General features: G+C 40.9%; 1 protein-coding gene across 2 annotated transcripts; it reads left to right on the forward strand.

Annotated features, from left to right (window-relative positions):
- On the forward strand, nucleotides 1-16,082 carry LOC121632951 (gastrula zinc finger protein XlCGF57.1-like). Of its 2 annotated transcripts, XM_041974788.1 has the most exons (3): nucleotides 1-303; nucleotides 14,475-15,307; nucleotides 15,560-16,082. In XM_041974788.1, exons 1-3 carry the CDS (start codon nucleotides 186-188, stop codon nucleotides 15,968-15,970), a joined length of 1,362 nt encoding a protein of 453 aa, XP_041830722.1. In that variant the 5' UTR covers nucleotides 1-185; the 3' UTR covers nucleotides 15,971-16,082. The 2 variants fall into 2 exon arrangements, with proteins under 2 accessions (XP_041830722.1, XP_041830721.1); XM_041974787.1 differs by having other exon boundaries at nucleotides 14,475-16,082.
- The last annotated feature ends 1,152 nt before the right edge of the window (nucleotides 16,083-17,234 follow it).

The raw sequence follows: 17,234 nt of genomic DNA on the forward strand, positions 1-17,234 counted from the left end.
TGAAAGCGTGTCCGTGCAGATGCCTGATCAAAATCCCTAATACACACGTGCAGGAACTACTAGTTCGCAAACACAAAGCGACGCTGTGGAAGTTTGTATAACGAAAACATTGGCGGCAATAAGCTGTAATCGATTCTGTGAAAACCTGTTTTATCTCAAAAGAATACAGAACCAGTACGGAAACAATGAAAAAATTGTTTTATCTTAAACAAAACAACAGTGAAAGTTTGCTTCTGTATGATTACATGGAGATTAAACCCTTCGGACTTCATCAGCTGCAGGATGTTAAGAATGAACCCGCAGGTAAGAATAACAGATTTAATGGGATGATTTATGTAAGAGAAACTGTTGTTAAATAATCAGATGATTTAAATGTATTGGAGCGTTCTCTGCACAAATAATGGCGAAGCGTTACGGATCTTTTTCTTTTGCGTTAGCACTCTACAAAGGGACGATCCGAGAGAGCCTGTTAAAGCCGTTTTGCTCAATTTCTTTAGGTGTTTCTAGTCTGCATCCTTCTCAGTATCAAGACAACATAACACGCATACCTGACAATGACTTTATGTCCATGTTAGAGGAAGTGTGTTGTTTTAACATATTGCTTTCGCGGATTAATTACAAGTACAGACATAATCAGAAACGCTATCAAGCATCTTTCTGCCTTACTGTTTTTGCAGCTTTTGTTTAGATTGTAAAGTGAGATTGACATGATTTATCGATCATTTATTAAATAAACTCCAATTTCCAATAATTTTCACGACTGAATTAACTGCTACAGCTTATTATTAGGAGGAAGTTAGGGTAATTATGTACCCAGCTGGCATTTTAACGTCAAGTCACTGTTGAATCAACGTCGGGTGCCAGTGTTGAATAACCGTTGAATTTTGTTTCGATTTTGCAAATCCAATCAACGTTGAAATAGCAACGTCATTTTAACGTCATGTTTCTCAACATAGGTGAATTTGCCAACATTGAATCAACATTGATTTTAGTTTTGATTTTGCAAATCCAATCAACGTTGAAATTTCAACGTCACTATGAAGTCTTGCTTTTCAACATAGCTTGACATGTATATATAGTTATGATGCACTGTTTTTACTAAAGTATTTGTGTTGAACAATTTATCTCCAATAACAGCAAACACCTTGAAATGGGTACATTATTATTAAGTTTGCAGAATTTCTTAAAAAACAGTGCAACAAACAACAAAAAAACCAAACAAACACAATGGTTATAAGTAAAATCTTTTTGTATTTCACTTTACACTTTTTATCAACTAAATCTCCATTTACGAGTGCATGGCTCTCTTATTGGACATATTTTTATCTTTACTAGACAAGACATAGCAATCACGATGTTTTGTGTAACTAATAATCTTAAAAGAGATCTCATCTACAATACACGGAAAGGACCAAATACATTTGTCATTTAAATGTTCACAACAGCTATGAAATGGGCCAACTCGTTAAAGGAAGAGAAAGACATTTATATAAAGTATGACACTGCTTTATTATCTGACAATGAAAAAGAGCCCAAACATTGGGCAACATTGACAATATTGTTTGTAGTAAATTCTGCATAGAAAAAGGCTGTACACTGAAAAATGTCCTGAACGTAGGGAACATTCAACACTGCAGGAAAACCTCCCATCTTCTCTGGTGCATATTTTGAGTATTTTGAAATATACTCATCAATGTTTGTTGTTGTTGTCCTGTGAACTGAAGACAGTGTCTACAAGGGAGAAAAAAAACAAACAAAACATACAAACAAACAAAAAACAGCAGTTACAACAAAATACCAAAACACATAATTTCCTTATGTTGCATTTATCAAAACACATTGTACAAAAAGTAAATGTAGGTCTCTAGACTGCAACAGCATATGATTTCTTGTAGTGTCTTGTAGAAATTTCCACTTTTACTAGGGGGCAGGTGGCTAAAGCTAAAAAGCTTTAGAAGCTAAAACATTAGCTAAAGTGATTTAAAGAATCATTTTCTTAAAGATCCTCTGAAACATTTGACACTTTAATTGTAAGTTAAGTGAATTATTACACCCTTATTTGATGATCATTTAAAAAAAAATACCTTCGACCATTGGAAAGATGCTCAAATGGAGAGAGACTCATTCCTGCTTCCACTGTGTGCCAAGGATCGAGATTGAGGGCTTGAGGGGATGCCCATCGGTGCTCTTTCTGCATCTTTAGAGGGTTTAGACACAGGTAAGGGTTAGCATGTCATTAATTAGAAATTACTTTACACATATAGATTAGTCTAAATGTAGCATTTTAATTGTGGCATTCAATTGAAGTTGTAAACTTTCAGTTCTGGTATGGCATACTAAACTTCAAAATATTTGAGACCCAATCAAATATAAAACACGTATTAGATTTTTTTTTTTTCTTTTAATGTTGAATATATTTTTGGTACATTTTATGTTTAATGGCTTACTTTCAAAGAAGCCCACAAAAAAGAACATTGAATTCAAACTCTTTATTCAACCACCTTATTCATCAGATGACGTTCACACTCTGTTATAACTTATAACTGAAAATAAAAAAGGGAAATAAACTGCTGACCTGACATCAGAAAAGTAACATAATTAAATAAATGACAAACTCTTATTATCTATTATAATATACAAGCTACAGAGTTCACAGAAACTCTACAGGTAACTAACAATTTCCACAACAGTCTGTGGCAGGAGGCCAAATTACAGATTATGTAATGTATGAAAACCGTGTTTTCAGCCGGTTCAGCCAACACTGGTCTGACACATTTCTTATACGTCTGGACAAAGTGTAACGTTAATTAACATACGTCTTTCAAACTCAAGTTTGATAAATGTTGGTGGTGTATTCTCAACAAGAGATAACTGAATAACGGGTCAGGTTGGGTTTTTCCTCCAGCGGCAAATGCCGCTATAACAAGTGTAAGCATGTGCTAGCTAGCTCAAAAGACACTCTGCTAGCTAACGTTAGTTACCACTGCTAGTAAACCCGTTGGCGAATGCTGCTGTTGACTGTATAGCCAAAACTAACCATTAACCAAAGCATAACATCACAGTTTTATTATGAAATATAACTTAAAAAACGTTGCTTACCGTTTTACTGTTGTGACTACCGCCAAATCCAACCAGTTCAAACTGGTCTGTCTGCTAGCCTGACGATGACGACACAGACCCACTGCACATGCGCAAGCGGGTGTCACCGTCACCACAATCAAGGAGGTGACAGACAACTGCCATCTACCAATCAAGTCCTTGAACTATGTTCCAAACTGACGAATCAGACTGGAGTTGCTTCTGTCACTGCCCGTTTACCTTAGAAGCCCGACTAGATGCATGCGCAAACGGGCCGCTATCGAACTTCGAAAACAAACTTCATTCCATCACTACCTGCCCCAAGATACACAATTTGCTGTGGCCATCTTTGCATGTGCAAAAACAACTTACAGCAACGTAGGCAAAACTTAAATTTGATTGAGAGTTGATCTTTTAACACTGTATCATTATTCATGCATCAACAATTTTTCAACAGTTAATTGATCAACATTGTTTGGATGTTGAATCAACATTATTTTTCAACTGATATATTTCAGAATTTTTTTTATTAGTCATGGTTGTAAAAATAATGTTAATTCGACATACAACAAAGAATTGTTTATATTTCCATGGTGACTCCATGGTGAGTTGACAACACTACTTCAACTATTTTGTGTTCAACGTTGTTTTAAAGTTGAATCAACTTTTTTCATAAACTGACATTATTTCAACCACATTTAAACGTTTAACGTCGGTCGAATGCCCGCTGGGTAAACAATACATGATGCTGACTTCTCTTGAGGCTCAAAAATGATCATTTAATTTTCTTTATTTAGATTATTTCACCTGCACTCTGCCTCAAAAGGGTCATCTGACCGCTGTAACGTGTTATTCATCAGCTGTTATTCACGGGAAACCTGACACCCATCAGGTTACCCGCCGCCCAGTGGTTTCTGTGTGGGAGCATAAACGCTTCATCACCGTTGACAGTGTTTTGGGTTCGCTTTCTGATTTTTATCACCTCCTTTATTCATCTTTTATGTATGTCTTTTCTCCGAAACAGTAAAGCAGCAACGTTCATTTTCATGACTGTGAATTAGGTTATTTTGCTGGCTTCTTTTTTGGCTCTCCTGGCCCAAATGGGATAATTTAATCATCGTTCTTCAAATATAGACTTTTGTGTGCACTCCACAGCAGCAGCTCATCTGACCACTGTAGCAAGTAGTTTATCAGCTGTTATTCATGTCAGCTGTACTACTAAAACACAAACGGTCTTCCTGTACTATGCAATATAACTGACGACCCAAATAACTAAGTAATATAAGAACATACACATTGTCTGTACTAGTTCTACAATAGAAAAGCTTGGAGGCGTACTATGTGGAAGTGCTACTGAGCTTGTTATACTGTTGTAGAAACTTTCTATTACTCTACAGAAATATGACCCACAGCCATAAATATGTAAAAAATAAATAAATTGATGCTCTAACATATCAGAAACCTTGTAGAAGTCTAGGAACAGAATGAAACCTCTGTCATCAATCAAGTCTTGTACCAGTCTGATATTATTGTGAATAGATGTTTTGCTCATAAAACCAGTTGGTGTCTCAGAAAAGACATCCTTAAGACCTTTCTTTAGTCTGTTAGTGTAAATGTACGTCAATAGTTTGTAGTCACAGTTCAAGAGAGAAATTGGATGGTAGTTTTTAGAATCTTGCTATCTCATCCTGGTTTTCCAGCGGATCCTTCCCTTCCTTATGTATTACTGCTGTTATGGCTTCTGACCAACTTTTTTGTGGGCCATTTTCTTGTAAGGTATGACTGAAGACCTGACAGAGTTTTGGGACAAGCTCCTCCATAAAGGTTTTATAGAATTCGCCCGGTATGCCATCTGTGCCAGGGGATTTGTTGTTTTTAAATGTTTCAATCAACATCTCGTATCTCACTTTTACTAATTGGAGCTACTAATTCATCTGCTTCTGACTCAGTTTTGCTAAATTAAGATTCTTAAACAGAGCTTCCAGTTTCTTCTTACTTTGTTTCTTTTGGTGTATCATAAAGCTTTTTATAGAAAATTTGAAAAGCTTTGGCTACTTCTTCTGGACGTGAGACCTTAGCCAACGATGTTGGGTGTTTTATTTTAGGAACAATACAGTTTGACTGTTATTTTCTCAGTTGAAAGACAAGTAGTCAGCTTGCTCGGTTTCCTATGTCATAGTATCTCTGGCTTGCATATTGAAGCGCTCCCTCAGCTTTACGTGTGAGATGTTCGTCTAAGGAGGTTCTGCAATTTTGTAGCTGCTTCAGTACATTTTTGTCTCTGATCATTTTATATTCACGTTCTAATAATTTTATATCACTCTCCAACTTTATCTCCCTTTCCATCCTCTGTTTGTTTAGTTTGACAGAAATCTCAATACACTTCCCTCTCAGCACCGGCTTTGCCCCTTCCCAAAGAGTTGAGGGGCATACTGATCCATCATCATTAATCGTGACGTATTCGGTTATTGTTTGCTTTATGTATGATCTTTAATACTTGGGTCTGTCAGCAATGAAATATTCATTCTCCAGTATTTGAAGCGCCAGCTCAAGCCTACGTTTAATTTTAGTCTTACAGAGCCATGATCAGATAAAGTACTTGGTTCAATAACACACTCCCTTATTTTGTGCAGGTTCTGTTTTGAAATACAAATTAGATAAATCCTAGAATAAGACCCATGTACCATGGACATGAAGGTGGAATCTTTAGTTGTTGGATTCTTGGCTCTCCAACTGTCAACCAGCCCTAATTCTTCTAACATGTGTTTTGTTGCTTTAGATTTCCTACTAGGGGGTCCATAATCAGAAGGAAATTGAACCATTTTCCCATTTAAAACACAATTAAAGTCACCTGCCAGAATTATGGTTTCTCTGGCTTCCCTTGCCATCACAGACACTACTTCTTTAAAAAAAACAAGTAAGGTAATCCTCATTGGGAGCATAAATATTTATGATGGTCTATTCTATTCCACCTACAGTTTCCACAATAAGTATGTATCTACCTTCTTCATCCTTTACTTCTTTCTGACATGCAAAATTAATTGATTAGTTAATCATAATTGCTACTCCCCTCTTTCTGCTATTTGAACAAAATGCATAAAACTTCTTTGCGTCCCATTCTCTTCTTAATTTCTTATGTTCTACATCATTTAAGTGAGTCTCCTGCAACATTTGTGGAAGTAATTCTTTGGTCTGTACTTTTCTTATACTTCTCCTGTGATAAATCTCATACTTTTACTCATTCCGGGCTCTTGGTAATTCCCCCTACAACACATTCCTATTGAACACTTAAGTTTTTTCAACTGAGTTAGAATCTTCTTTCTTTTTATAGGATTATTTATGATGATGATGGAGCGTGGGGCTGCCTCCCTGGCGGGCTTTAGTCCCAGCGACCTGTGCGCTCTCTCAATCTGTATATTTACGTCCGCCGGGAGTTGTAGTGTGTTTTCAATTAGTCTTTTCACAAAGCCAGCCGTGTCATTTTTCTCACTCTCTTCGGGGACTTGATAGATTCTCAGATTGTTGCGGCGCTATGTGGTGTCCTCTGCAGCACTGACTCATTTCCACCTCCTCTGTTCTCTGCTCTAATTTCTCCATCCTCTGGTTCAAATCTGTGACAAACACTTCCAGTCTGGATAACGAGGTCTTTGTATCTGTGGAGGACTCTGTTTTTTTCCTCAACTCTCTCAACTCCTGGAGAATCTCCTCCATGTTAATTATGTCCACTTTTCCGCTTGCCTCCTTTGTGAAGGATGGCAGGCCTTTTTTTTTCCTTTAACTTCTTCTTGCGATTTCTGCTGTTTCCCTGCATTTCTCGTATCTTTAACCGTGCTTATATTTGTCTTTGAAAACTTAGGTTCATCCCCTCTCGATTAAGATAGCATATATTCTATTAACAGCAAAATATCACTGTGGGGAGCCCACATTTCGTGCGTGTGTCTATGGCGCCACCGGAAGTACTACTCTCTATTCTAATCTCTCCTCACTGGAGTAAAATAATAGTACACATAAGAAAACAGAGCTACATTTAGTGCTACTTCAAGATATGAACAGATTTTTAAGGTATATATACTCTTTGTGGGTTTTGAAGTAGAGAGCTTAATGTCTAATCATGAAGGTCATCACTTTCAGAAAGGAGACGAGGTTTTTATCACACGGCCATCAATCACTGCAACATGACCTCTGTAGAAGGCCACCTTACCCTGAGATCTGGCATTTTTCATTCTTGGCCACAGTTCCTCTTGTGCTTGCTGGTTGTCTTTGATGAAATCTTGAATAAAGGGAAGGTCTTGTTCTTCGCACACCAATGAGTCCTTTGTCATTTTCCAGACCGTATCCTGATTACCTGAAAGCTTCTTCTTTTCTCTCCATGCTGTGGATCATGTTGATCATGTCTTTAATTTGGTTTGTCCATTGAGTTATGATGTTTGAGAGAAGATTTTCCACATTTTCGCTAAGATTTTCTCCTCTTGTTCTTTTAGGCCCAACAACCTCAGGTTCCATTTATATCTTCTGATTCCAAAAGTCATTTTTAGTTTTTTTTTTATAGTGATGACCTCCTGCCTGAGTCTTTCAATTTTAGACTTGCATTCAGCAAGTGAGTTTTGTTCGAGTTACTGTGTGATGCGGGCAAACATTTCTGAACTTTCTTTCAACTGTCTCCCGAAATCATCCACCTTGTTATCCAGATTTTTGATTGCAGCATAATCGTAATAGGTGGCAGCGTAGGTGGACTTGTATTCAGTTGTCTTCTTGTACTGGATGCATTTCTTGAAGTATCCATCGGAGTCACGGTGGAGAAGGTAGAGTTAATAGTACCGGCGTAGTTATGCATCTCCAAGCGGTGTTAGCAGGAGCACTCTTAAGGGCAGGAATATCCCTGTCATTAACGATTGACATTCTTCACAAACCTCTCATTTGACATATAGACATACTCCTCCACCTGCCCTTACCAGATTCTAGAGCAGAGCTTTAACCATGGACTTTAATATGAAAATAAACAGATAAGTGCAATGAATATACACACGCACAAGGTATTTATGTTAAATCAATATTTAGGCTACTACAAGTCAGCGTACATGGTGGAAAACATACAATGCGTACATGATGGTGGAATTGCAGTTTCTTAGTTAATGTCCTCTACTGGCTGATGGTAGGTCTGCAGTTTCTTAGTTAATGTCCTCTGCTGGCTAATGGTAGGTCTGCAGTTAATTAGTTACTGTCTTCTACTGGTTGGTGGTGCAACTGCAGTTGATTAAGTACACTCCTTCAGACTCACGGTGGAACTGCAGTTTATTAGTTACTGCCCTCTGTTGGCTGATGGTCAAACTGGAGTTGATTAATTCCAATCCTCTTTAGGCTGATGGTGGAATTGCAGATTATTATTTTTAATGCTCTCTACTGGCTGATTGTGTAACTGCAGATTCTTAGTAACTGCCCTCTGCTGGCTAATGGTGGAACTGCAGTTGATTAGTTACATGCCCTCTACTTGCTGATGGTGGAACTGCAGTTGATTAGCTACTGGCTGATGGTGGACCCATAGATATCTACAATAAAACGAGATGCACATGCTGCTCGCCAATGAAGTTGAATGTTCGCCCTGGCGGCCATCTTGCCACATACAGCTCGCTCACATAACATTGCTTTAATGGTGCATGCACTTCATAAATAGCCTTAACTTAACTCAATTTTATAGTAATTTTTTTTTTTTTTTTGTGCATCGGAACATCCCTAGCGCTAACTGCTTGAGGCGTATCACCACAAGGTTATATTCGCACGGTTTGGCACACCAGCTAACACCGTGTCATTTGTTTTGCACTCCAGCTAACAAAAACATTTTAGCTAGCACTCCACCTAGCTAGAAATGGCCGATAACCTCCCTCACACCAGAGGGAACGGGGACTCTGGGGCTTGTTCCTGCGTCTACAGAAACAAGATCTCGAGCAAGGACCCACACCAGGTCTGCTCGAGGTGCCTCGGGCTGGGACACACCCGGATGTTTATCCTAGCCCCTCGTTCTTGCAGACACCGTGCCTGTTTAACCATGAAGACACCGGCTAGCACACCAAACTAGCTTGTTGGGCAAGATACCTGCTTGTCCCCTGCAGGACTGCCGCCTACCGGTGACGACAAGCAGGAGACGGATCCAGAGCATGGGCCGCATGCCGTAACCAGCTGGAGATCTCACCTGGACATGGCATTGACGGTCTCGCATGTGGACGACGTTCTCGATCTTGACTATGAGGAAGAAGGAGAGGACATCTCAGAACTTTTCATATCCGAGGAAGACAAATATGATGACAGTGTCTTCATTCCGTCCACTCCAGCTACACAGCCTGACACAGTTTCTGCTCCGTGGGAAGAGCAGGAGCTCGTACCAGCCTCTTTTACTCAAAGCTTGGACATGCAGGCAGTGTGCAAATGCACTGCAGTTAATTTATCCCCTGGTTTTCTGTTGTGACGGAACCCCACTCTGCCAACAAAAGCTGACTGTTTGCAGTCTGCCATGACTGAAAGAGCCTACAAGGCTGCAGCTGTCAGGGCACTAAGTGTCATTTCCATGCTCTCCGCTTATCAAGTGGACCTCTGCGAGGACATGACCACGAAGCCCGGGCCGACTGTGTAGAAAGAGATCACCATGATCATTGCAGCGATGTGCCGTCCAGGCCACGGGAAAATCTAGGGAGATGCCAGGAAGAAAAAGAGGGCAGCCTGATGGCATCCAGTAATTCGACTCAACATGAGAGGTTTTCAGCGGTGGGTTTCTACTCTCAGACTGGACAGTTGAGTTGTTTATGGAAATGGGGAAACTGTTAGATTTGGAGAGAGTGTGGGGCGTGCCTACCAGGAGGACTTCTGTTTTAGAACTGTTGAGTTTGAGGAAGTTGGATGAAAACCAAGAATGAATTTCTTGTAGACAGTTGGTGAGGGAGGCTGGTGGAAGTGAAGAGGATGGTTTGGTAGAGAGACAGAGCTGTGTGTCGTCCGCGTTGCAATGAAAATTAATATTGTGTCTGCAAAAGATGTAACCAAGTGGAAGAATGTAGATAATGAAAAGCAAGGGCCCCATGACTGAGCCCTGGGGCACACCAGCAGAGACAGGGAAAGAGTTTGATACATGGGATTTCAGTCGAATGAATTGTGTGCGGCCAGAAAGGTAAGAAGTTAACCAGGCGAGGGGAATGTGAGTGATGATGATGGATGATAGTCTGTCAAGGAGAATGCTGTGAGAGATGGTGTTGAATGCTGCGGTGAGGTCCAGAGGGATGAGAATGGATAGTAAACCTGAATCTGAAGCTATGAGAAGGTCGTTGGAGATTTTGAGGAGTTCTTTTTCAGTACTGTGAAGGGGACGGAAAGCGGATTGAAACTGCTTATAAATATTGTTAGTAATAAGATGGTTACGAAGTTGTGAAGCAACAGACTTTGGGGATTTTGGAAATGAAGGGTAAATTGGAAATTGGACGAAGGTTATTAAAATTAGTGGGGTCCAAGCCAGGTTTTTTCCAGATAGGTGTGACTGTAGCGGTTTTAAGTGCAAGAGGGACAGTTCCAGAGGTTAGGGAGGAGTGAATGAGGTTGGTGATGAGGGAAGCAAGTGAGGAGAGGCAGGTTTTAACAAGAGCTGTAGGGATTGGATTGAGCTGACAGGAAGAGGGTTTGGATTTGAGGATAAATTCAGAGATGGCTTGGATGGAGGGGAGAATAAAACTGGAGAATGTGGTTATGGGGGATAAGTAGGGGGTGGTGAAGTCTGCTCCAGAGACTGCAGCTCTCCACGAGGCCCGGTGTTGGTGAATGTCAGAGATTTTGGAGACAAAGACGTGAGTGAGTTACAGAAGTTGGGGGATTGCATGTGGTGGGCGGCTTTGTAATATTGATGAGGAGAGAAGAAAGTTTTGAAATTGTGTTGATTGGACTGAATTAAACCAGAGTAGTAAATGGATTTTCCTAAGGAGAGACTGTCCTTGTATAGCATTAAATGATTATTGTACATTTCTTTGTGTATAGTGAATCCAGTTTTGTTATAGAGTCGTTCCAGTTGTCGTCCTTGGGATTTGAGCCGACGGAGGTCTGGAGTGAACCAGGGAGCTGAGCGCGTGAAAGAGACGGATCTGGTTTTCAGTGGAGCATGAGTATTCAGAAGAGTATGAAGATTGTTGTTATAGTGGGAAACCAGGTCATCAGGTGAGCAGTTGGCATGTGGTCTGAGAAAATTGATGATTTCAGAAGGAAAAAGTCTCAATGTTGATGTCCTTAACACAACGGAATGAGATGGTCAGGGGGAGAATGATTCTGGACAGAAGGAGGTTGACATTGAAAGTAATGAGTCTATGGTCAGTGCAAGGGAGCGTATGAGGTTTACAGTTGAAGGGAGTGATACCAGAACAGCAGACCAAATCCAAGAAACGACCTTTACAGTGAGTTGGAAAATTAATGTATTGTTGCAAACCAAAACTTTCTAGACAAGATGAGAAGTCTTTGGAGAGAGCATTATTGTCCATATGAATATTAAAGTCACCAAGAATAATTGTTTGATGTCAGAGATGAGAAAAGTGCAAGATTAGAGAAGTCATTTAAAAAGTCGTGGTAGATAGTAGCAACAATTGTAGGAGAGGGTCCAGGCAGCAGTGAGGCAGAGTACTTGAACGAGGAGAACACGGGATCAGCAGGGACGGGCACGACTTTCGAACCCTCGCGGTGTAACATCACGAGACCTACGCCCCTGCCACATGCACGGGACAGGCAGATGTAAACAAACCCTGGCGGAGCTGACTCGTTGACCGATGCAAAGTCATCTGGCTGCTGCCAAGTTTCAGTCAGGCACAAGAAGTTTAGCTTTTGATCCACAAGAACATCTTGGATCAGATGCCCTTTGCTGCTGAGAGAGCGTTAAGGAGGCCGAAGCTGACGGTGATGGAATTGTTCTTGGTCACAGGGTTGTCCGACCTAAGCAGGCTGGCCAGGACACTGTGATTAACACCGCGGCCAGCATTATGGGGATGATGGCGAGTAGTGGACCTATTTGATTTTATGGAGTCATTGTACTGGAGCTTACCGCGCGATCCGCGGTGAATGTGTCTCCGACGGGGCCAGGTGGTGGCTGTGGAGTGCAGGTGTGGCGCCGATGTTTTAAAAGTTCAGCAGCAGAATACTGGAGGAGTGTGCCTGCTTGCGGGTGGACAAGAGACACAAGGAGCCAGCCGACTGCAAACCAGCGTATGGTCTGATGAATCCGCATTGCTTCTTGTGAAGAGAAAAGCGAGCCAGAGGTCCCAGGTAGGAATTTGTCAGAAAATAATTTTAAATTTTACCAGTGAGCAGCGACGACAGACACGCCAGCGTTCACTCAACCGGAAGTTCCCCACTGGTGATGGGGAACTTCGGTTATGATGAGGTGAGATTCACGAGGGCCAGTGTGTGAGAGGTATTTGGAACCAGGGGTCTCCAACAATCTCACATAAACTACCTGGAGCTCTTAGCAGTGTTTTTCTCACTGAAACGCTTTCTCCCTTTTCTCAGCGGACACCACTTTTTGGTGAGAACCGACAGTACAACGACGGTGACTTATGTCAACCGGCAAGGAGGGAGTACGCTCCCGCCGGTTACACTCACTGGCACGCAGACTATTTGGAGCAGCGAGTGTTTCCTATCTCTCATGGCGACGCACATCCCGGGTTCTCAGAACCAGCTGGTGGATCTGCTCTCCACACGATACAATGTATGGCAATTGGACCTTGCATCCAGCTATTGTGGAACAGGTGTGGTCACACTTTGGCCAAGCCTTGGTGGATCTGATTGCGTCGAAAGAGAGCGCACAGTGTCTGTTGTTCTTGTCGATGCGCGACTTCACTGCTCCACTCAGTATGGAAGTGCTGGCACAGACAGCCCTTCTTGCTGGGCAAAGCAAGAAGAGGTGCTTATCTTGAATGATGCTGCATCGTAGCGCAGGCTACTTAAAGGTAGGATGACGCGAGCGTCATGATCACCAGCCAATCAGGATTGGCGTAATGAGATGTGCTTCAGAGGAACACGTAGTGAGGCTTGTCCCATGGTGAGACATCTCACTCATGCTACTCTGAGAACATTTACAAACACAAGCTCCATCTGGAGTTATCACAAAACCTCAGACATCACACATTTAACCAGCAAGCTAAAAAGGTGCAATCATGTAATGTGCAACCAGATACAGCAACAACCTGATTAAGTTAAAAAGTTGCCTCATCAGTACTTAACCTGGGATAATAAAATGTTCCTCATTGGCAGTCTTACAGCTGTTTCCGAGTTGGATGAGGACAGCTGTGTACAGTACATGTGTACAGGTGTTAAAGCCAAGCAGCTTAAGTAAAACATCCTTCTGCCAGTTCAATACAGCACATTATATTAATATTTTATCAATGACACCAGGAAATCTCAACTAGGACCTCCTGTATATCCTAAGTAGGAACATCCAGTAGCTTTTATGTCTGCCTCTCTATCACTCATTTATGAAACTGGGAACTCACTTGCTGTGATGGCTGACTGTGTGCTGCTGCTGGTAGAGACTGAAAATATTAAAAAACTTCTGAGGTTTGTGTCCTACTCTTCCTACTAGTAGCAAACCCCACCTTCGAGTGCTTTGCTGTGTCATTGATTATTCAAAAAATAAAGTTAATACTGTCCTACTGTTGACCAGTTATTATTATTAGTATCAACTGACAAGGACAAATAGTTGCTTGAAAATGCCTTAAGAAATAAATGCAACAGATATTAACACTTTTTCCCCATTTATTTAATAATTACTGTTTTATAGGTAATGATTTGACAATATCCTAAACGCCTGGACCGGCCCACGGGAAAAGTGGTACAATTCCCGAAAGTGGCCAGACTGGCCTGCTTGTTAGAATAAAATTAATAAACATGCATTACATCGGTGTGGCTGATCGGTCTGCCTGGCACTGACACCTGTGCACAGACTAAATTATTTGTTCAGTTGTCAGTAATAATGGCAACTAGTCAAAATTATGGTAATATTTATTTTAAGGATTAACGTGCAAAGTGCGTGGAGGCGGAACAGCTGAGATGCTGAGAAACGTGGCGAAATGGACACAGAATAAAAAGATGAAATGAGGATGGCAGCTGAAGAGGCCAGTCAGAGCGGCCCGGATGAGTTTATGAGTCCTGCCCAGACTTTTTGTCCCAGTATGGCTCTGCTTGGCTGCCTCCTCCTCAGCTGTCACCCCCCTTTCATCTTGTTATTCAGAGTCCATGTTGCCACATTTCTCTGCATCTCAGGTGTTCCGCCTCTATGCGCTTTGCTTGTTTTGATCATTTAAAAAAATGTACACTTGTTGAATGGAAATTAGGACTTGAATTGATAAGTGAGAGCCCATGTCTGTTTCTTTGTTTTCCTGCAGATGTCCAGCAGCTGTTTGTGATTAAAGAAGAGTTTTCTGGGAACTCCACTCTGAAACAGCTGAGCCCAGGGTCACTCCAGATAAAGGAGGAAGAGGAGGAACTCGGGATCAGTCAGGAGGGAAAGAGGTTTTATGGTCAGAAGGAGGCTGATGGCTACAGATTCAATGATTCTGTAAAGAGTGAAGAAAATGAAGAGAAACCTCAGTTGTCACAGCTTCATCAAATCAAAATTGAAGACAACAGAGAGACAGAAGCTCCAACCTGCAGCTCAGCAACACAACTGAAAAGAGACCCTGATGGAGAGGACTGTACAGGACCAGACCCACACAGAAATCCAAGTCCAGATAGTCATTCACAACCACATCTGGATGAAAAAGCATCAGAGACCACCGGTGATGACGATGATGATGATGATGACATGAGTGCAGTGTCTTTAGATTCAGAATGTGAAAATGCAGACAGTGACCATGATTGGAGGCCAATATCAGTCACTAAAAGATCCTTCGGATGCTCAGAGTGTGGTAAACAATTAGTCTCCAAACAGTCTCTTCAGAATCACATGAGGCTCCATTTAAAAAAGGATTCTTCCAAACCAAAAAGGAATCGACGAAAAAAAAGTCACACTGCTGAGAAACGGTTTCCTTGTAGTGATTGTGGCAAAAAGTTTAGATTTAAGTGTCATCTTAAAGATCACATGTCCATTCACACTGGGGAGAAACCGTTTCCTTGTAATAATTGTGGCAGAAAGTTTAGGCGTGAATGTGACCTTAAATATCACATGTGGGACCACACTGAGGAGAAACCGTTTCCTTGTAGTGATTGTGGCAAAAAGTTTAGACGTAAGTGTGACCTTAAATATCACATGTGGAACCACAGTGGGGAGAATCCTTTTCCTTGTAGTGATTGTGGTAAAAAGTTTAGACGTGAACGTGAACTTAAATATCACATGTCGGACCACACTGGGGAGAAACCGTTTCCTTGTAGTGATTGTGGCAGAAAGTTTAGGTCTAAGGCTGCACTTCGATATCACATATGGGACCACACTGAGGAGAAACCGTTTCCTTGTAGTGTTTGTGGCAAAAAGTTTAGACGTGAGTCTGACCTTAAATATCACATGTGGGACCACACTGAGGAGAAACCGTTTAATTGTAATGATTGTGGCAAAAAGTTTAGACGTGAGTGTGACCTTAAATATCACATGTGGGACCACACTGAGGAGAAACCGTTTCCTTGTAGTAATTGTGGCAAAAAGTTTAGCCGTGAGTGTGAGCTTAAATATCACATGTGGGACCACACTGGGGAGAAACCGTTTCCTTGTAGTGATTGTGGCAAAAGGTTTAGACGTAAGTCTGAGCTTCAATATCACATGTGGGGCCACACTGGGGAGAAACCGTTTTCTTGCAATGATTGTAGCAAAAGGTTTATGTCCAAGAGGCAGCTTAAAAAGCACACCTTACTCCACACTAGGGAGAAACCTTTTGTTTCAAATAATTGAGGTGAAGCATTCAGCTCTTAAGCTGGGCTGACTTATCACATGCAATGCACATGAAATGTCCAAAAGCCAACCTGCATCATGATGTTGAAGATTAAATGTGTTCTTGGCTGTCTGAGGACGGCACCCAGAATCCTTTCCTGTCCATTTAACAAACTTCTGTTTTTCAGCATAATTAACAAACAACTGACTATGAAATGAAGATTGAGGCCAGAGTATGGAGTTATTTTTGTGTTTTTATTAAATGCAAAAAAGAAGTGATCTGAGAGTGGAAAAATTATCTGAAAGGAAAAAAATATATTTGATATAAATATTTTTCACACTGATAGGAAAAAATAATATTTGAGACTAAAAAAACGTTTTAAGATAAAGTATCTTGTTACAGCACATTTAAAAAAGAATGACATTTAAAAAAATAATTTCCTAGAAAAAAAAAAACTCTCAAAAGCCTTTCTTTACTCTCAGATATATATTTTTTGCTATCAGAGTGAAAACTTTTACTCTCCCAATTTTTTCTTTCTCTCAAAGCTTTTTTCTTCTCTCTCTCAAAACCGAAGCCTCCAGGCCTGGCTCCTGATTTACATGATGGCATGTCATAGCTGCGCCTACTGTCTGTGTCCACGGCAGTGAGCACACACACATGCGTGCACACATATTTCCATCAGCGGACAGAGTGTACGCATCAGAAAACATCAACCAGCTGAACATCGGGACAAAAATATGAGTTTTTAAAATAGTCTCAGGGAGGCGAGATGGAAGCATCTCGCTGCAGTGAGGAGCAGATGGAGGATTTCTCCTGCTCCGGTGTTAGCCAATAGCATCGTGGTCGCCATGGGAGCACACACAGCTGAACAAACAATCTACGTCATTGTAGGAATTTCTAAATCGTAATACGTTTTTAAATGGATCCAATATTCTTTGTAGATGTTATTAACATCGACATGTTATAGAAGATCTGAACTTTGAGAATATCTGGAGCGACTCCACTTAATGAAACTGTTTCATCAGGACATTTAAAATTTTTTACTTTTTCTGTCCTGAGTGGGGTTTTTTTATCGCAGCATTTCTGGCTGTGAATCTGGGGAAACACTGTTATGGTATTTCAGAAATGCATGTAGATGTTTCAGATCTGATTATTACAGTAATCTGATTACTCCCAGATAACTGACTTTGTCAAGTAGATGCACTCAGTGTTTTATAAAAATAGTTATCTGAGAATGTCTTTAATATTCAAGAAAATTAGGTGGTGTTTCACAATTAGCTTTAA

Source organism: Melanotaenia boesemani, chromosome 21 (assembly GCF_017639745.1).
Source record: "Melanotaenia boesemani isolate fMelBoe1 chromosome 21, fMelBoe1.pri, whole genome shotgun sequence".
Classification (NCBI taxonomy): domain Eukaryota; kingdom Metazoa; phylum Chordata; class Actinopteri; order Atheriniformes; family Melanotaeniidae; genus Melanotaenia; species Melanotaenia boesemani.